This window comes from Tenrec ecaudatus, chromosome 2 (assembly GCF_050624435.1).
Source record: "Tenrec ecaudatus isolate mTenEca1 chromosome 2, mTenEca1.hap1, whole genome shotgun sequence".
Taxonomy (NCBI): domain Eukaryota; kingdom Metazoa; phylum Chordata; class Mammalia; order Afrosoricida; family Tenrecidae; genus Tenrec; species Tenrec ecaudatus.
This window is the reverse complement of record NC_134531.1, coordinates 262,160,188-262,182,416: the sequence shown is the minus strand read 5'-3', so window position 1 is coordinate 262,182,416 and position 22,229 is coordinate 262,160,188. Positions and strand designations below refer to the sequence as shown.

The window sequence follows — 22,229 nt, the reverse complement described above, 5'->3', positions numbered from 1 at the left end:
TCTTTTAAATAAGACGTGATATTCAAAGTACATGCTGGTACAGTTAGACCGCCAATGAATCAGAATGGAAGGCAAGCAGGTTAGTGTATACCAGCTGAATACATTTAAGCCTGCTTCCAACTATGTACGAATCAAGCTATTACACTGCTTGATTTAAATAGTACTTATTTCTATTTTGTTTTTATTATAATTAACCAGCCCTGTCTTGAGCTCCCGCTGTGCACGTTTGGAGGGTCTTCCATATGGTTGCTGCTAAGTATTTTGGCATTTTACCAACTGGTACAATTGGGTCAGTGGGGGGGATAGTGTAAGGGTAATAACACAAGGGTGACTGCACCAGGGAGAAGTTGATTACTACACACATAACAGCTTATTGTCTCTCCGGCATTCCACCACAGCTCTGTGCCATTCATTTTAACCTGCAGCCAGGGCTAGCTGCCTTTTGCCACATAGCTGACTTCAGGAAAGATCAGAATTGGGGTGCAACGGCTGTCTTGTGTTTTATTTTTACCTGAACTTCCTATAAGATCTAGAAACACTTGCTGAGTAATATAATTCTACTTGCACATTATTGGGTCATTTTGAGAAAATTGTTCACAAGCAGATTTGTAGTGATCATCTGAGCAGCCACATTATTGGTGGCTTTGTTATCCAGGATTCTTATAGGACAAAAAATTGGGAAAGACATTTTGATTACCTTAAATACATAAATAGGCTGGAGATAGGAATTTATAAATCTAGAAATGTTAACACCAGACTGGGATGTCTGTAACTGTAATTACATCTATGAAATAAATATTAAGTTTACCCCGTGGAAGGCAGATTTTTACTATCCCAATAAATTGGTGAGAAAAAACTCAAGGTCTGAATAGTGAAGCAATATATTAAACACACGACTAAATATACACTTAGTCTTGATCCAAAAAGTGTCCCCCATGTAAGCTTATATATATGTCCGCAAGGACTGCTTAATTGACTCTGCTTTTCCTTTAACATGGTAAACATCACACCAACATACAGGAGGGCAGCACTTCACTAAGTTCACAGTACACGAATGAATTTTTCCTCATAAGCAACGTAAGAAATTCAAATTGATAGAGACATTTAAAACGGTATATAAAATTTCCCCATCGTGCTCCCCGTTCCCCAATCAAGAATATTCAAAAAGGATTGCACTAAGAAAGGTGTACCCTGTTCACTTAGGTCCCGCCATCCTCAACACTAGACATCTCACACACACACACACACACCGCCCCCCCCCCCCCCGTCCCCTGACACTACCCCCTGGGACCCTCGCCGCGGGGCCGCTGCGCCCCCGCAGCCCGTGCTGCAGGTGGGCGCGGAGCCGGAGCGCAAAAGGGCGCGAGCTCCGCATTAGCATCAGCCCCGTCCAGTACCCCTGTGCCGGCGCCGGCTCAATGGAGCTCGCGACGGGGATGTCCTAAATCAACTCAGCATGGGTCCAAGCGGTCCCAGGGCGACCCACGTTGCTCTGCGCACGCCGGGAGCCTCCAGCGCTCACGGGAGAGCGCCGGGCGCAGGTCGTCGCAGCGAGCAAGAGAACGCACTCGCGAGAAGACGTCCCCAAACACCGCGCGCACCTCTTCCCACCCCACTCTCCCTCCCCACCCCCCCCCCAAAGTCCCGGGCACGTCCCGGAAGACCCCGCGGGTCGCAAGAGCGGGCAACCGCGGAGCTGAGGGCAGCGCGGCGGCTTCACGGTCACGACTGCGCAGGCGCAAGATCACAGTGCGCAGGCGCCGCCGAGAAGTGACTTCTCCAAAAAGTGTCTTAGTTCCCGGTCACCTGAGCTCGGGGCGGCGAGACTGCGGTCGTTCCCTGAAGAGCCGCCCTTCTGGGATCCCCTCTCGCCACCGCACCCTCTCGGCCTGCTCAGCGCCTCGGCCCTCTCGAACCCCCCAGGGCCTGTCGGTCGCCTCCCGCCGCGCCCAGCTGCGGGCCGAACCGGGCCGAACCGGGCCACTCGGGCGCGGTCCCCGACCATGGCGTCCCTCTTCAAGAAGAAAACCGTGGATGGTGAGTGTCGGCTTAGCCGGAGGGGCCCAGCTGCTCAGCCCTCGTCCTTGGGGGGCTGTGGGGTTACAGTATTGCAGCCGCCCCGGGGGCGGGGCGGGAGCGAAGGCCCACAGGTGAACGCCTTCGCTGCGTCACCGTTCCCCACCTTCGCGGACTTGCAGCTCCACTCACCTGGGCGGGCTGGCCCTGCCCCGCCGACACCCCGCCACGCTCGCCCCGAGTTTTCTTTCACGGGAAGCAGGGTTCTAATGGAGCTCGAATGGCGTTAGCCTGCATGTTTTGGGAGGTTTCGTGTTGGCTTCTCCTACGTGGCTTGCTGCTGCTTCAGTTCGGAGCTCGGTTGCCTCTGGGCTGCCAAACCGGAAACGTGTGCTGTCAGGTGCGGGTAATGAGGGCAGGAGGGACAAGGCTCCAGGTGAACTGGTGTGCGGACTGATCTTGCACTGAGTAGACTTCATCAGGAGGAATGTGAAACAAATGAGTCTCGACTCACCCCAGGAGCAGAGCAAAAGAAACCCAAGGAAACTGCTTGAATTTCGGTTCACGATGGTTTTTCTCCCCTATGATTTTCTTGTGCAACATACAGGAGATGGTGGCATGTCTTATTTACCTAGAAGTTTACATTTTAAAGATACCTGCAGTACCTCAGACCTTTAGCTCACTGCCTTAAAAGATAATGAATGTAGGGGGATAGACCCATTTTAAATATTCTTTGTGCAATGTTTTGCGTCATATATTCTAACACTGCTTAATTAGTCATGATGTTTTCATTGACTACTACCAGGAACTAAATTCATTCATGCAATTGCAAAATCGTGTTTCCCATTGCATGTTCAGCTTAGGTTGTTGCTGTTCAGCCAAAGAATCACTTCTTTGTAAGGGCATAACTCTGCCACCAAAGGAGCAATGGTAGCTAGACAGTGATTGGTACAAACAGGGTGCTTGGTCCAGACCTGAGGAAAACTCCGTCCTTCCTTTGTATTGGTGGTTCCAGTGCCAGCAGAACTGTTTTCAGTGAGAAAACAAAAGACCTTACCCTACCACTCCACCCTTCAGCGTACCACACTATGTCATTTTACAACTCTTCTACCACACGGCACAGTCCATTATTGCTTACTTTTGGTGGTTTTTTACTTTTGATAAAATAAGTACTATTTTTAATACCTGGGCTAGCTACCAACTTGGTGTGCAACGTTAACTGAGTTACATGTGTGTTGTTGCTGGGCAGTGTTGCATCTTAACATGGCACTTCCTATGTCTTATTTCTTGGAGCTTAGGGATCTTCAGTGCAAACAAAAGACTCCAGGAGTAAATAAGTTAATTTTCTTGATGTTTGAGTTTTATATAAACTGAAAATCTATTAAATAGAAGGAAGAAAAATAGGTGAATCCTTTTTATTGTGATGTTGCAACTTGAATTTTAAAACTTTCTGTTATAATCTAGGGTATCTTAAATAGATTTAATGACAATATGTGTCGACTATTTCCAAAGAATAGATGTATATTAGTCTCATTGCTGTGTTCTGTGGTTCCTTTGGTAATATAGTGATTGTTGTGCTTCAAGTATATTAGGGAGCCAAAAAAAGACAGGATGTGGGATAAGGCTGTTAACTATATACCCATTTATAGCCGAGTTAAATTTTCAAAGAAATAATTTCTTAAAGACTTACAAAGCTGTTCAACTAAATTAAATATGTGTGTCTGCAATTTCCAAATGTTCATTAATCACAACATTTCTGTAAATTCTTGACTGTACATCTAATAGTATGTTGCTTAAAAGAATAATGTCAATTCTAATCACTTACTGATAGAACATTTTAATTTTACATGACTCTGATACAGAGCTTTTCACAGATTTTACAGATGTTTCTGCTTGTTTTGTTAAAAGGAGGCCTTGTTTTGTTGGAAAAATGACAGCATTCTGCTTAGAAATAATGAAGCTATATATTATGAACCTCAATGTATTTTTATGCATTTCTCCTAGATATTTTGGACTTGCTGATTATTGATCATAAGATCTTTTACTGTATGCTGTCTTTTTATCTGTTCCAGCAGTAATGAAATTCTGATATATAAGAGGAATCTGCAGTAGATTATAGAACTGGGGAATAATTGAATCTTTTTTATCTTTGGTTGGGTAGAAGAGTTATATACTCTATCATTAAAGACTGCTGCACATGCAAATGAAAAAGGGATACAACATTACAGCACATATTATATTCAAAGTTATGTTTAATTCATTGTTGACAAAGATGAATAAGTCTCTGCAGTATCTACATCCTTACAGAAATTAATGAGAGGTGTACCTCAGTGCCATCTAAAAGAAGCATTCTTTTGAATTTGCGATTACATTACGTACTTGGTGTTTCTTTGACTGATTTTGCCTTGTGCTACGCAGAGGGATGATGCAAATGTTTAGCACTGGATTGTCATCTGTAAAGTTGTTGTTCAAGCAGCCCAGAGAGGCCTGAGAAGACGGACGGACCTGGTGATCCGAAGGAGCATTTGTCTCTGAGTCAGAATCATCATGGCAGCCAAGCCAACAAGAGCAACACAACACACCTACATATAGACATATACTCATGTGTCTGTGTATCTATAGATGTGTGTGTGTGCATATTCCAAGTCTGGTGTGGCCGAGTTGATTCTGACTTAGGGTGACAACATGTGGTCAGGGTGAAACCGTTCTATAATTTTTTATGGATGACAGTCTTTATGGAAGCAGCTTTTCAGGCAGTATTTTCCCACAATGAGATCAATTCAACATCCTTTAGATTAGTAGTACAATGAAAACCATTTGCACCACCCAGAAACCTTCATTCTATATGTAGATATTGATATATAATACAGTTACATAGATTGTAATGTATATGAGGGGTACCCCCTCCAAAAAAAGGATTTTTTTCCAAAGCTATTTAATTTTATTTTTATTTTACAAAACAACCTTATCACCTTCAAAGCACTCTAGATTACACTTAATATATTTGCCAAATCTGCGATTCCATTCTTGGAAACATTTTTCCAATTCATCTGTTGGGATGGTGAGAGCACCTCCTTCATGTTTTACTTCACCTCTTTTACATCTTAAATCTCTGTCCTTTCATGTCCCTCTTCATTTACGGAAACAAAAAGAAGTTGCATGGAGTGAGGTTAGGCGCATGGTATGCTGTTTTTTGAGAGGTATGCTGTTTTTTGCCAAAAACTCATGCACTGAGATGGTTGCATGAGCAGGTGCATTGCTGTGGTGGCAAATCGCCTGCCACAAATCATGACATTTAAAAGTTTTCATCTGTTGGGGAAGTTGACGGATGTCCCGAATGAAGTTTCTCATCAATTGCCAGTTCACCTTTTTTTTTTTTTTAAATGAGAAAACTACTTGTATACACTTGTTTTTCCCATAGCACTGTCCTTGTAATCTGTGTTCAGCATTACAACAGTTTCTGTGGCATTTGTCCCAAGCAGGAAACAAAATGTCACAAGCACACATTGCTCTCTTAAATTGACCATCACAAAAAACGAGGTTCTAGGCAAACTGCTTTTACCAAAAAGTTCACTATGATCAGCGAGAACCTTCCCAGGTGACGCCGCTAGGTGCGCTAACTCAAAATGAGTTTCTCGATACTAGCTTAGCGAGAAAAATGCTTACTACAAAAGTTTTGCCCAGCGGAGTTTATTTCCATTTTTGGGGGGGGTGGGTACCCCTTGTAGAAATATTTTGTGACGGGTAGGTTAGCAGTAGAGTTCATAACCCACCACACCACCAGGACTCCTCCGAGCCAAAAAGTATTGTCACAGATGATAGAAACCTCTATTAGACAAAAATATCAAAGACATGGAGCTATTATTTCTAGAAATATGCTCCCACTTACTGAAAGCAGGGTTTCTATCTGTCTAGCCTTTCTCCAAAACAGTCTTTGCTGTTCCATAGCCCGGCATCAAAATAGCGGTTTGGGTATCCTTGAGGGACTCAAATTGTATTGTCAGTGTTCTTGGAGTTTGGGGACAAGATCAAGACTGAAAGATATATTGAGCCCTTGGCCTTTTCTTCACCAATGGAATTTCCAGTGTTCTTTAAACTTTTTATAACAAGCCCATGATTGTCCAAAAGCATTGTTGTTAGGTGCACTCAGGTTAGTTCTGACTCTCAGTGGCCTCAAGTACAGCAAGAAACACTGCCTAATCCTGCACTGTATTCACAGTTGTTCCTATGTTTGAACCTACTGTTGCAGCCACTGTGTGAACCTATCTTGCCCAGGGGCTTACCTTTTTTTGCTTCCCATTTTCTTTACTAAGAATGATGCCCTTTTCAGTGTCAGGTATCGCCTGATGACATATCCAAAGTACATGAAGTCTAGCCATCCTTGCTTCTTAGGAGTATTCTGGTTGTACTTCTTCCATGACGCATTTGTTTGTTCTTTTGGTGGTCCATGGCAATTCCAATATTATTTTCTAGCACCACAGTCCTAATGCATTGATTATTCTCTGATATTCCTTAATTGGTACCCAACTTTCACATGCGTATGAAGAAATGGAAAACACCAGGGCTTAAGTCAGACACACCATATTCCTCAAAGTAACAATCTTGCTTTTCAACACCCGAAAGAAGCCTTGTGCAGCAGATTTGCTCTCTTGACTCTTACTTCCTTGAACATTGATTATGTACCTAAACAAGACAAAGTCCTTGGCCAATACCCATTGGTCCAGTTGTGAGGATTTTGATCTTCTTTACATGGAATTCTAATCCGTCTGAAGGCTACAATCCTTGAACTTAATCAGCAAGTACTTCAAGCCATCCTCACTTCCAGCAAATAAGGTGTGTCATCTGCATATTGTAGATTGTTAATAAGCCTTCCTTCAATCCTGATATTGTGTTCTTGTTCATGTAATCCAGCTTCTCTGATTAATTGCTCAGCATACAGATTGAAGAAGTAGTGAGAGGATACAACCCTGGTCCACACCTCTCTTGATTTTAAAAGATACAGTATTTTCTTGTCCTGTTCTCACAATTGTCTCTTGGTCCATGTCCAGGTTCTGCATGAGCACAATGCAGTGTTTTATGATCCCCATTCTTCTCAAGGATATCTATTTTTTTATGGTCCATCCAGTCAAATGCCTTTACATAGTCAATAAATACAATTAAGCATCTTTTTGGTATTCTCTGCATCCCAAGATTAGCCATATGGTGGCAGTCACCAAAAGCAGTTACCAAAAGCAGTCACCATACCCATCTTAGTTGACCTCTCTGCCTTTACTTTAACTAGCTTAGCAAATCCCCTCAGAAGTCATGGTTTTGATTGGACCTTTTTTGAAGTTTGAAGGTACCCTAGTAAGACTACCACAAATGTAAAACTTGTTGACAATACAGAAAAAAACATCCACATATACAGTAAGTCAGCTCACTCAGTTGTAAGATCAATTAAATTACTCATGCATTTTTACAGAGCTGGAAGTCAGCGTCATTAACTCCTTGTAGTTCAAGATACACTGTGTGTAGATATATATAGACGCACACACAGCATTTGATTGTTTTTCCCCTTGGATTGATTACTTGCTGCCATCCAGGTGATGGTGGCTCTCTGCGACCTTATAGGAAGGGTGGAACTGCCCCTGCTATTTCTGTGACTCTAACTCTTAACTGGAGTAGAAAGCCCCATCTTTGTCCACAGGAGCCTTTGGTGATTTCAAACTGCTGACCTTGCAATTAGCAGCCCAATGCATAACCAGGACACCATCAAGGCTCTGGACTGATAGTGACCCGTTTATTGTTGGTAATTATGAACCTGTGCATAAAGATGAGGATTTGTCTTGAATACATAATGGAACACAAGTAGCCCTTACATTGTGAAGTTTTTATAGCTCTGTATACAAAGAGACTTGAAAAAGTTTGTGGAAAATTTGAAAGATGTGATAATGGAAATGTCCTATGAAAATTTTTAAACCCCCTAGTATATTTTTTCTGTTGGCCTCAGTAAAAGCATATTTGAGGCAACACTTCAAGGCAACACTGTGCCATACTTTTTAAACGTAGTATCATATTTAAATTCCAGGCAGCTTATGAGATGAGTACTATTATTTTCTCTATTTTAAGGGTGAGGAAACAGAAATGTACTGAAATTTATTTGTTTGTGGGAAGAACCGGCTTCTCATCTCTGATTATTTTTTAAATTAGAGATACTATGGTACAGTTTAACTTCGCTTTTCTCGGTAAGTAAATAGAATTCTCAGCTTTGGTTATTGTTAGGTGGCACTGAGTCGGGTCCCCCACAGAGCAACCCTGTACACAACCAAGCAAAACTGCCGGATTCTCCACTGACTTTGGCTAGATAACATGTAAGGCATGTCTTTTGCCTTTGAACCAATTTTCTTCTTCTCTTGACATTACAAGAACTTTCCCATCTCAAAAGTGGAAAACTAGAAATGACCTTCATTCCCTATCCCTTGATCCTGCCTTTCTAAGGAAGTTTAGTCCAATTTCTTTTTGATTGTCAACTGAACCTTTTTTTTTTGGGGGGGGGGGTTTCCTGTCTCTCTCTACTCATATGGACCTGTGTGTCTGTAATCATATGGACCTCTCTGTACTCTACGGACCTGTCTCTGAACTCATACGGAACTGTCTCTCTGTACTCCTGCGGACCTGTCTCTGTACAGACCTGTCTCCATACTCATATGGACCTGTCTCTCTATACTCTATGGACCTGTCTCTCTGTACTCATATGGACCTCTCTCTGTATTCATACGGACCTGTCTCTGTACAGACCTGTCTCCATACTCATATGGACCTGTCTCTCTATACTCTATGGACCTGTCTCTCTGTACTCATATGGACCTCTCTCTGTATTCATACGGACCTGTCTGTCAGTACTCATACGGACCTGTCTCTCTGTACTCCTACGGACCTGTCTCTGTACAGACCTGTCTCCATACTCATATAGACCTGTCTCTCTATACTCTATGGACCTGTCTCTCTGTACTCTATGGACCTGTCTCTCTGTACTCATACGGACCTCTCTCTGTACTCATACGGACCTCTCTCTACTCATATGGACCTGTCTGTACTCCTACGGACCTGTCTGTCTGTACTCATAGGGACCCGTCTCTCTGTACTCTATGGACCTGTCTCTCTGTACTCATACGGACCTCTCTCTACTCATATGGACCAGTCTCTGTATTCATATGGACCTGTCTCTCTGTACTCTATGGACCTGTCTCTCTGTACTCATACGGACCTCTCTCTGTACTCATACGGACCTGTCTCTACTCATACGGACCTGTCTGTACTCATATGGACCTGTCTGTCTGTACTCATAGGGACCCGTCTCTCTGTACTCATATGGACTTGTCTCTCTGTACTCATATGGACTTGTCTCTCTGTACTCGTATGGACCCCTTCTTTCCACAGCAGTTTGCTTTATTATACCTCATGATATCAATTCCCGCTAAGATCATTAGTGACGTTTAGATTGTCAAATTCAGTGGCATTTGATTATTGTTCTCTTGGGCTTGCGTTGTATTTAATCCTGCTGATAATTTCTTTCTTGAAATTCTCTGTCATGGTTTCTTTGTCCTGACAGTTAGGTGGTGTTGCCTGGTGCTGTTGAGTCTGCTTCTCCACATGTCAAACCTGTGTGCAACAGGATCAAGTATCGCCCCTTCTTGTGCCTTCCCCACAATTCTTTGTTTGAGCCTATGGTTGCAGCCACTGTGTAAAAGCATCTCTGTACAGCTCTCCTCTTTTCCTGTAGTCCCATACAGTATCAATCATTTTCAGTGCTCTTACAGAGACTTCTTCCCTCCTCTGATAGCATGCCCACAGAATATGAATCCAAGTCTGGCCCTCCTCAAATAGAAAAACAGACATGTTTGTTCCTCCGGAGCCCATGCTACTCAAACATCCTTGACTAGTACCGTAATTCAGATGCACCGCTCGTCTTCTGTCGTCATTGTTCATTGCATTTCACAGGCAGATAATGCGATGGAAATACCATGGCTGGGTCAGGCACAACTTAGTCCTCCGGGGGACGTTATTGCTTCTTAACAGTTGAAAGAAGTCTTTGCAACAGATGGATGCAATGCAGTATTTTGTTTGATTTCTTGACCGTTGCTTCCCTGAGCATTGATTGAGGATCGAAGTAAAATGAAATGTTTTATCCCTCTATCATGATGTTGCTTATTGTCCTAATTATGAGGATTTTTGTTTTCTTTACATACTGAAGGATGTCTTTGGTCTTTTAGAGTAAGTGCTTCAAGTCCTCCTCCTTTTCAGCAAGCAAAGTTGTGTCATGTATATAACCCAGGTTGTAACAAGCTTCCTCCAATCCTGATGCCGCATTCTCTTCAAGTAGTCCAATCTCTAGGTTTATTTCCTCAGATTTCGGATTAAATAAGCATGATGAAAGAATACAAACCTAATGCATACTTTCCCTTAATTGTTAGACCATTCAGATCCCCTTGTTTTGTGTGAACAGCTGCCTCGGGTTCAATCTTCATGTTTCATGGTAGCATAATCAAGTGTTCTGGTAGTCACGTTTTCACATTGTTAACCATAGTTTGTTATGATCCACACCGTCGAATGCCTTTGCATCGTTAATAAAATATAGTTAATAAAACACATGTAAGCATATTTGTGATATTTTCTCTTTTCAGCCAAGAGCCATCTGAAATTAGCTATGATAATCATAATTCTCTAACCCCTCTTTTAAAATATTTTCCTTCTTTTTAAAAGACATCTTTTATCTTTACTCTCTGCCTCCTTCCCTTCTGTTTTTTTAAACTACCCCTTAAAAAAGAGTGTTTTCATGATTCCGTTACTATTTTCAAAGCACATTCTCTCTATATATGATCTTAGCTGCTATTACTCTTTTAATTAACTGAAGTGCTGACAGATTCCACATTTGTGTCTCTAGGTTCCCTGCCCCGAGTTCCAGACCAGTATACCGAACAATTTGCTGACCATCTCTTGGCTGCTCCCAAAGCACCTCAAATGAAAGCGATCTCAAACAATGCAACACTACTTTGTTTTCATCAGTTTCTTTCCTGGTTTAGCAGTTTTTGTCATTCCCTCAGTCTTCAGTTAATTATCAGTCCCTGCTCCCTTTGCTGCTTAAATGTTGGCTCCCATGATGTTCCTTGTGTGCCAGCAGCTCCTTGGTCTTAATTCTGGTCTTACTGCTTTTGGCCAACCTACAGGTCCTTGTCCTAATTTATTAGCCAATTAAAATAACGTGAATACCACATGGAAGAGAAACAAAGGAATTTTGTTGTCTGGGGAGACAGTGTATTTTGTGATCACAGTACTACGGGCTTTCTGAATTGGGGATGCTTGGGGTCTCATATCATCTTAGACATCTGGGTTTCTCACGGCTTCTCATCCTTCCCTGCCCTCTGACATTACTCTGTCATAAACAGGTCTGGCTGGTGAGTCATGTTCTCCTGACCTCCAGCTTGAAAACTGCTTCCGAGGGGAAGGTGGAGCAGTTAAGTTCTTTTCCAGTGATTGTTGGATCCAAGGTTAGTTGGAAGACACTGATGTATGAATCATGCATGCTCTTGGGCCTTCTCTAAGCTAGAAATATACTGAGGCCATTCTTTGCAGAAGGATCTTGGAATGGAGTGTTGATGACAAGAACGCCTGGATGAAGTATTTAGATAATAGAAGAAGGGTCACCATTACTGAGCGGAGCATCATTGAACAGGGGCGAGAGTGACATACAAGGCAAAGGGAGTCTTATGAAAGAGGAGGAGGTACTGATTGATGTATGGGTTTCACTAAGTTTGCACTTCACTGTATTATGCTTCTTCTATCCTTTGTCTCATTGTGCTCAAATTCATCATCTACAGAGTTATGGAAATGACTGATACACCTGACACTGTAATATTGTTGCGAGTTCAGATAAAAGAAGACCACTGCAATGTCCAATTACAATTATTGAAGTCTTTAATTGTTTTATATCAGGCAAGCCCAGGCTGCCGTGGGAGGTTCAAAGGGAACTTCTCTCCAGACTGCAGCACCCTCCTCCCTGGCCAAGCCTCCTCACAGTTTTCAGGGAGGGTAGAATACAGACAGCAGAAGAGACAGTAACTTAAAATACATGTATCACTGTGGTTTTGGCACAAGTAAGACAAAAGTATCTTTAGGTAAAATTCAAGTGCCCTGTTTCATGACCCCATCCCTGGATTTCTTCTGTAGCTTGTCCTCCTAGTGGGGAGAGATTTACAGCCTCTCTTGAAGGGGAGAGGTGAGGGATTTAAACAAGAGCACTGACAAACCTGGGTTCCATTGTGATGTTAAAACATTGTTGTCTCAGGCAGGGCAGGCGTGGGTGTGGGGCAAATTCTGCTTCAGTGTGGTTATATGAGCTTGTCTATGTCAGTATCCCTGTGCCACTCCTCAGCATAAAGTCTTCTATTGGATCTCTATTCCTGGCAGATCAAAGGGCAAGCTGCAGTCAGGCCTGTATGTCTCTCCTGGATCCGGATCCCCGCCTTTCTTAGTATGGGCACCCTCAACACTTACTGTACAGCAGCGCGTGTCTTGACCTCTTTGCTATGTGCCATCTTTTCCTCACCCTGGCGTGTTTGTTTGTGACAGCTTTACACCTAATTCTCTTCACCCTTCTTTCTATTTCTGCTTCCCCTTTTCCAGGAAGCCGTCTGCGATGGGTCTCCAATTGCATTAAACGCTTCGTTCCTTGTGTTTCCGTCTTTCATTATCGGCTTCCGAACCTGTCCTTTGTTTCCATAGTTCTTTTTCTTTGGGAAGTTGTTTGGCAGATCGTTTCAGCAATTTTGTTGTTGGAAATCCTTAGCTGCTCCAGAGTTGGATTCTTCCTATTCTAAGTCTTTTCTGCATTCTGTGTTTGCAGTGTTTTAGAGGGTTGTCAGCATACATGACATGTCTCTAAATCAGTTTACAATTTTTTTTGAGATGAACGTGTTTGTCACTGAAAACCTCAAGTCCATTTATATTTAAACTTTACTTTCACTATTCTTTTTGTTTTAAGTCACTCAAATCAGTATTTAAAATTGAATGAAAGGACTCTGGAGGGGTATTCTTTTAAAGAATGTGTGTGTGTGTGTGTGTGTGTGTGTGTGTTAGAGAGCGTATAGCATGCATATAAGTATTAAAAAAAATTCACTGACATTGAGTTAATGCTGACTCATAGCAACATAGCAACCCCGGTGAGTTTTCTGGCTTTACAACTGTTCCCAGGTGTAGAAAGCTCAGCTCTCTGTGGAGCTGCTGGTGTTTTCAAACTGCCGACTCTGAGATTTGCAGCATAACAACTGCACCACCAGGACTCCTGGTATATATATGTGTATATGTGTAGTACGTATGTGGGTGTGTATGTGCATTTATGTATATACATATATGCACAGCTCGAGAAATGAAATCAACAATATCCTGTTACACTGTTTTTTGCTCTATCCTCACCTCTCCCTGCCCCTGACCTCCTTCCTCCTCCTCATCAGAGTCCTGTGTCTTGGTGTATTAACCACGTTTCTTCTTTGTTTCTCCTTATAACAATGGTGACATTAAATATTTACCTTTGTAAGATTAACTGAGTTTGCTAATCAATTTGCTAAGCCAATTATGTGTTAGGCTGGGCTGGCTAGAGAAACAAGTCTAGTGACACTCATTTATGTATAAGAAAGACCTTTATATCAAGAAGTAATTGTAGGGGTGGGGGGAGTAATTGTACATTACAGCCCAGGCTAGCTCAAACCCATAAGTCTGACACTGGTCCATATGTCCCATCCTAGTCAATAAGCCCCCCTTCAGACTCACACAGCGTCAGGGTGACCCAGCTCGAAGGTGAAGGCAGAGGTTCCCAGGGTGCTGCTTAAGAGAAGGCCACGCCCATAAACAGTCACATTCAGACTGACCAGGTTGATAGGCCACACTCCACCCTTACACTCTTACATGTGTTCCAATTTCATGTGAAATTAAAATTATGTAACTACCACAAAATAGAATTTTTTATAATAAGATTATACTTTATATTTATTTTACAACTGGGTCTTCATAAACATAAATACTACTTCTAAAAGAAAACACAGCATCTGGATGGAGGCACCTATGGTACCCATTTCTCTCCTGGTGTGCTGTGTGACCTTTTAGTGTCTCTTACTTGAATAAGAACCTAAATTTTATTTTCCATTTGGCCTTACATGCATGACATGCCACAGCACAATAATTGAATGAAGCTCTTAATTGAATTGAGTCTCTCTTGGGAGCCAGCTTCTCCACTGTCACAATGGGCACTGGGATAGGAACACGTCTTCCTTTTGTGGTTCTATCCCATTACTGCTCTAGAGACGAGTGCTACCTTTTTTTAAACCTTCAGGTCCATAAGCCTGTGAAACGTTGTTTGCAGGCAAACCCGCCTTCTCATTCCCTTAGTTATTTAACATGAAACATGAAAGGAGCCAGTGGGGTTGCGGCGTTCTTGTGGGAAAGCCTGAGGGTCAGAGCTTTGATAGCTTGTGGGAAGACCCAGTCATCCGAAAGCACATGTTCTGGCCGATCCAGGCAGCCCATGGACTTGCGTGCTCCGGGGCTTTTCTTGCATAGGCGGGCTTGAGGTTGTGTGCTGGTGTGCAGTTTTTGGGGTTTTCACTCCATCACACCTGCTTCCGTGTCAAAAGGGTACCTTGTTTGCCCCAGATATTTCAAGACCCATCTTTAAAGGACCAAAGACAAACGTTCTCTGTATCAAAGTTAAATTTAGGATCACAAATGGGCCCCAAAATAAATAAAAGCATAGATAACAATTATTTTTCCCTTAAATTTTATTTAAAAGGAGAAGATATGGTTTATTAGACTGAAGTCACTCAGAACTCTTGTTTTGTTCCTTATAGTAAACACCAAACACAATATATATGGAGTAGAGCTGACGGGGAGACCAGAGTGAGTTCCTCCGTGTGTTACGATGTGTGTGTGCTCCCCAACCGGCCTGCAGGAAAGATTCCTTCTCCTACTGGAAGAAAACCAAAACTTTAAAAATAATATTACTTACAACTAATGAATAACCATATTTTTAGATTATAATTACTTTTTTTCCATCCTCAAATGTGAAAATTGTATGTGAACAGGCAGGTGATAGCAAGGACAATCATAATTCAAGTTGGGGCTTGGCCTCAAACCCCTATAGAAAACTCTAGTGAGATAGGCTAGATCACAAGAAAGAGCCTTTTTTTATGTTTTGTTCACTTACTATCCTTTTTTTGTAAGCACTTTAATGACTCAAAAGAGGCAGAAAATCTTTTCTACCTATATCTACTTAGGTCTCAGCATATGTCTATGATCTGCTGGCGCTAGTGCAAGTAGGCGCATTTCAGTCAATATGAAAGACTGAAACCAGAATCTTAATCATATATATCAAAAGTACATGTCACTCCCATGCTGCCCCTACTACTGCCATCTCTCATGAAGTGATAGAATGTCAACAATTCAGAGTACATTATTTTGTAACTTGAGAAGGAAGCAGGGACCAAGTAGGAGCCAAATGTTTCAGCTCTCCAAGCTGTGAAAAATATCCTTTACATATGCCTACCCTTGACTTGACTGAGTGGAAAATAAGAGAAAGCAGAAAATTAGAATGAAAATTCTTGAGTATTTTAATACTCCATCTTTTCATTGTAGAAAGATATGTCATACATTAGATTTTGATAATAACCCGACCAAATTCACCACCCTCAAGTCAATTCCAATTCATGTGACCCTACAGGACAAGGCAGAGCTGTCCCTTGAGTTTCTGAGACTGTCACTCTCCAGGAGCAGAAACCCTGTCTGTCTCCCACAGAGTGGCTGGTCCTTTGGAACTGCTGAGCCTGCAGTTAGCCCAGTGCTGAGCACTGCACCACCAGCGCTCCTCTCTTAATAACAGATTTTATTAAATATTTGAAGAATATTTTAAATATATGTAAAACTGATCCTTTTACATTCTAATGTAACGTTGACACTCATAGGCCATAGTGAAGTGGTATAATACGATAGTGTGTGACTTGAAGTGAAGTGAAAATATGTGCACTTCATGCTCTTAAGGAGCTTGTAACATTAGGAAGGAATAAGACCTAATAACAAGTACACATTGAAAACAGATAAAATGGAAAATAAACTTGACCTCATAAAAATTAAGAGTATCAGAATCTGTTTCATATTATTTTTTCTGAATTTTCTAGAAGTCAATTGCTAAATATGGGTTGAGTATAGAAGTAATTTGTTTTGTAGGACGTTCTTATTGTGTTGTAGGGAAAGATGTTTTACAATCTTTTTCTACTTACCATAATGTGTTTTAAAGTGTTATGACTGTGTTTTAGTATATAACATTAGATGCTCTCCGTTTATAGCTTAGAACTGTTTAAATATTAATAGCTGTTAATAATTACGAGACTGTGGAATACTCAGTAGTTAATTTTCTTTATTTTTCTTTTTCTAAAGTATAGTAGTGGTAATGATACACAGAGTTAGTAATATTAAAGCAAAGTAAAAATATCAGATTATTTTGAAAAAAATTATACTTTGTTTAAATATCATTTTGTAATATTTGTTTTCCAAAATGATAACTATATCTAGTAATGGAAAAGTGTGTATTGTTTGGAATTCTAGATGTTAGCATTCGTGTTATTTTTAAGCAAAAGGGAAGACATTTATTGGCGCTCCTACAGGAAGCCCTAGGGGACCCAGCATACCCTACTGTGTAGGCATTCCCTGCAAAGGGTCACGCCATTCACTGTACCCCCTTGTCCCAGAGGGACTTCCCTTGAGCCGAGCCCCAAACCCCAGGACTGACTGGGGGTGGGGATGCAGTCATGGGTTTTAACAGTTGTTTCGCACCTTGTGAATTCTTTGGTTCAAATTTTTCACTCATTGCTATGGTGGTAGGTAGCATCATTATCTCAGTACTGCCATTGATGTTACAGGGTTGACTTTGGGGCTCCCTGTAACACAAAGCATTGTTCTCTAGAAATTCATTTGTAATTTCATGGTTTTAAATTAGAAAATATTTTCTATTGAGAAAAAAGGGAGATAGTATTTTCATAGTAACCCATTGACTTTGACAAGAAATGAATCTAGGGCCCAAAGAAGAAATGTGGGGGTATTCCAATGTTGAGGAAGCAAAAAGGCTGATTGCTTTGAAAAGGGAAAGTCGGAGAACTTTAGCTGCTGTTTTATTTAGGGTCAGTCTGCACTTGTCTGAGGAAAGATACCATGTTATTTTTGTTTGTTTGTTTGTTTTAATCATTGTATTAGGGGCTCATACAACTCTTATCACATTTGTAATTTGTAATTCATTGTAATTTCATTGCCCTCATCATTCTCAAAACATTTGCTCTCCACTTAAGCCCCTGGCATCAGCTCCTCATTTTTGTCCCTCCCTCCCCGTTGCCCCCCCTCATGAACCCTTGATAATTTATAAATTATTATTTTATCATATCTTACACTGTCCAACGTCTCTCATCCACTTTTTGTTGTCCGTCCCCCAGGGAAGAGGTCACATGTAGATCCTTGTAATTGGTTCCCCCTTTCCACCCTTCTCCCTCCACCCTCCCGGTATCACCACTCTCACCTCTGGTCCTGAAGGGATTATCTGCCCTGGATTCCCTGTGTTTCCAGTTCCTATCTTTACCAGTGTACATCCTCTGGTCTAGCCGGAATTTTAAGGTAGAATTGGGATCATGAGAGGGGAAGTGGGGAGAGGAAGGATGTAAGAACTAGAGGAAAGTTATATGTTTCATCATTGCTACACGACACCCTGACTGGCTCCTCTCCTCCCTTCCACCCTTCTGTAAGGGGATGTCCAATTGCCTACAGATGGGATTTGGGTCTCCAATCTACACACCCCCTCATTCACAATGATATGATTTTTTTGTTCTGATGATGCCTGATACTTAATCCCTTTGACACCTTGTGATCACACAGGCTGGTGTGCTTCTTCCATGTGGACTTTGTTGCTTCTCAGCTAGATGGCCGCTTGTTTACCTTCAGGCCTTTAAGACCCCAGTCACTATATCTTTTGATAGCTGGGCACCATCAGCTTTCTTCACCACATTTGCTTACGCACTCACTTTGTCTTATGCAATCACTTTGTCTTCAGCGATTGTGTCAGGAAGATGAGCATCATGAAATGCCAGTTTAATGTTTTTTAAAGGTCTTCCAAACAATGTTCTGTGGAACATTGATTACTAGAAAATGTGATTCTTTGGGCAGTAATTTGCAAGACCAGTATTTGAAACCACCAGCCAGCTCTTTTGGGGGAAAGACAGAATTTCTACTTCCGCAAACAGGTTTCTTGGAAACTCATAGGGGCAGTTCTACCCTGTCACTATGAGTCACCATACAGCAGTATGGCAGTGAGTTTGGTTTTAGTTTCATATTTATAAAAAATGTTTATATTCATACAACATATCTCTCCAATTTTTTTTCTTGTGTGCTTGTAAAACTTCACAGTTTAATATTGGGTAAAATCAAAGGCTTTGGATCAGACCACCAGAGTATGATTCATGTCACACAATTAGAGATTTTCTCTGGAGAAATCATGTACCTTACCAATCCTGGATCAACTCCTCGAAAAACAAAATGGATACAAGTACCTGCTTTGTGGAATTGTTATGAGGAATATGCTAATGCTCTTTACTCATTGCTGTTAGCTGCTTGAGCTATATTTTATTTTGAGTGAAACAATGCTTTCTACAGAAAGGATGAGTGTTGACTTTGATGTTGTGTTTAATTATTAAAGAAGTAGTAAAAATGCCACTGGTTCAGAAGAAAGGACACTTAGATTTAAATCTGGCATTATGGCTCACTACTTGTGTGGCCTTGGCTCAGTTATTTAACCTTAACACATAACTTTCTTCTTGTGTATAAGATAGAAGTATTTGATAACTTTGAATACTGTGAATGTTATAGCTCTTGGTATAGTTCCTGAAAATAAGAGCCCCATGTTCACAAGAACTACCCTTGCTCTCTGGGATCTCTTTAAGAAATCAGTATTGGTAGCAACTCAGACCCCAAAGTTCGTGTTGTGCTTGCTAGGTGTCCTGGAGTTGGTTCCAGCTCATGGCAACCCAGAGTAAGTACAATAGACTGAAACTGCAAGGCCCTGTGCCATCCGCACTGTTAATGTTTGAGCCTGCTGTTGTGTTTCTCTTTTTCACTGGTTCTGTTGTGTTTCTCTTTTTCACTGTGCGCCGGATGCTAGCTTTAAGTGGGTGGTTCAAGCCTACCCACTAGCACTGCAGAGGATGGCAGTCAACTTGCATTTAGATTAATGATTACCAAGGGGCATGGCAAGGGAGGATGAGTGTAGGCGGGGAGCTAATAACACTGAGATGCAATTTTGAAATTGATTGTAGTGATAATTGCACAAGTCTTCTTAATATGATGAATGATTTAATTGTATAATATGTGAAGTATATGTCATAAAAGCTTTTCTTAAAAAAAACAAAAACGAGAGAGTACAGTCAAGAAAACCCTATAAAACATGCCTACCCTCTAACCAATGGGTTTGCCCTGAGTCTTAATCAACTTGACAGCAGCTAACAAGAGAAACCCAGTTTACAGTCCTAACTACCAAATCAGGCCCAGAGGAATATCTCAGCTTCATGAAGGTGAGACTGATGGATCCAAATGTATTCAGATAAACTTAAAAGACATGTAGGGATTTAGATTTAGTGAACACTTATATTGTATTGGGTCAGTGAATCTGTTATTTATTCCTCACCCCTCAAAATCCTTACTTTATAAGTAAGAAACTTGATTCATTAGGGTTGCCATATATACTCGAGTATAAGCTGACCCAAATATCAACCGAGGCACCTAATTTTACCACAAAAACTGTATTAAAAATGTGCTGGAAAACTCGGCTTATACATGCGTATATATGGTAAATAATTTCTTCAAGATATTGTCTTATGATCAAATGACAGAAGTGGGATTCCAAAAGAGATTGCGAAGGTCTGCTAATTCACCTGCTGTGATGGCTCCCTATAAAAATGGATATAATAAACACATGTTTCCCGGGCCTTTTTATGTAGTGACAGAATAAAAAGAAAGGAAAAGAATGCCTTTGTGTGAATGTCTGTGTGCATAGCATAACTATATGCCACGTATAACATTTTTTACTAATCAATTCTCTAAGGGAATATTTTATTATGATTTATATTTACTTTCAGTTCAATCTCCAACTGTAGTATATTTGTATGTGCTACATCATTATGAAGACTCTATTTAATCCTATAAGTCTATTCTTTCATGTTTGTAGTATAGTTTCTGAAAATATAAATCTTACATTCATGTAAATATTTTATTTCTATGCCAAATTTTAAATTTGATTAACTTGTAGTGCATTACATTGAAAGAAGTTTAACATCTAATGGAGCACTTTTCTTATTTTCCTTGAGGTATTTGAATTCAGTATTTTTAAATGATATTGAAAAAATTTTACAACCCTAAATTTCAGGTTTCTTTTGTGCTTCTCTTAGATGTGATAAAGGAACAGAATCGAGAGTTACGAGGCACACAGAGAGCTATAATCAGAGATCGAGCAGCTTTAGAGAAACAAGAAAAACAGCTGGTAAGTAGAACATTAAATTTCGGTTTAATTTTTCAGACAAATTTGGAAATTACAGTTGGCATAGTTAGCTAGAAAAAAAGGCACATGGCAGGTGGTCAGTGATTGACTTGATTAGGAAATGTCTTCAATGCCTTCCTACATTTTCCTACTTACCTTTGCTTATTGTGCCATTTTGCAGACTTTTGTCAGATTCAGTGAATTCTGCTGATTACAGAATCAAACTCTTCTTTAGTATGTGAAATTCATAAATGCCCAAGATGAAATGTGCTCAAAACATGGCTATAAAAGCAAAAATATAATAATCATAGAAAGCCAGGGAGAGTTAAATGAAATAATTATGTTAACTTACAGGTAGCTAACTTGATGGTTTCAAGAATTGTATGCAATAACTAATGTCATTTTTATGGGCTCTTTTTAGTCATTTGAAGATTGCTTGTCTTTAAATGTTTTTATATTGTTTTAAACTTATGCCATCTCATATTGTTTTAAAATTTTTCATTATACTGAGTTATAATTGACCTGCAAAAAATGCATATAATCCGGGACACTTGTTGACCTCTATTACACACAGGTAGCTACTGTCACAATCAAGATTGTGGTACATGCTCATCGTTCATAAAGATGCCTCATGTCCTTTGTAATCCCTCCTACCTTTCCTTCCTTGTCACCCATATCCCACACAAGGCAGGTATTTCTTGATTAATAGATTAATATGCATGTTCTCCAGTGAAATTATACGGTATGAACTCTGTTTTATTTTTCACTCTGGCTGCTCCCACTCCACACTGCTCGTTCAAGGTTATTCAGTGTTGCCACGTGTCTCACTTTTATTCCTTTTTATAAGTGAGTGTCACATTCGATGAATTGCCGCAGTTTGTTTTTACTGTCACCATGCAGTGACATTTGGGTTTTATTTAGCGTTTGCTTATTTTGTATAAAGTTGTTATAAACATTTGAGTGGATTTTTTGCGTGAGCATATGTTCCTATTTCTCTTCAGTATTTTCTGCAGTTGTGCAAACTGGCTATAGTTTTTGTTGTGTTGTTGTTATTGTTTTCAGCTGCATATGAAGACCACAGTTTTGGGAAATGAAAATCTAGCCATTCTCAGATTCTAATTTTAAGTTGCATTTTCCTGATTACTGATAATATTGAACATCTCTGCTTTTATGTATATGCTAAATCCTTTGTTTTGAAATGCCTATACAAATATTCTAATATTTCTTGTTCCTGCCAGACTCTTATTATTGTCAAAATTCTCTAGAAATTCTAGATTGAAGTGCTTTATTATGTTTTCTCTTAAGTTCTTTTATTTCTTGTTCTTCCTTTATTACATTGTTTAGAACTCCACAACAATGCTGGATAATAGTAGTGAGAATACATTCTTTTTGTAATCATAGGGAAAGCATTCAGTCTTTAACGGAAAAGCATTTTGTTAGCTGTAGATTTTTGTAGATGTCCTTTTTCAGCCTGTGGAAATTCTATATATCTAGTCTGAGTTTTTTAGTCTAAAACTAAGTTTTGTTTAATTTGATTGATTTTCTAAAGTCAAACCAGTCTTTTGTTTCTGGGGCAAGCCCTACCTGGGACTAGATAGAGTTTTCTTTATAAATAGGTGGT

The 22,229-nt window shown here is 40.6% G+C and overlaps 1 protein-coding gene across 1 annotated transcript in view; it reads left to right on the top strand.

Annotated features, from left to right (window-relative positions):
• The first annotated feature begins 1,715 nt into the window (after positions 1–1,715).
• CHMP2B (charged multivesicular body protein 2B) overlaps positions 1,716–22,229 on the top strand; it is a 35,222-nt gene continuing 14,708 nt past the window's right edge. The window contains exons 1-2 of the mRNA XM_075542450.1: positions 1,716–2,037; positions 20,520–20,611. Coding sequence (XP_075398565.1) covers positions 2,004–2,037; positions 20,520–20,611 — 126 coding nt within the window. The 5' untranslated portion in view covers positions 1,716–2,003. The remainder of the gene's footprint in view (positions 2,038–20,519; positions 20,612–22,229) is intronic.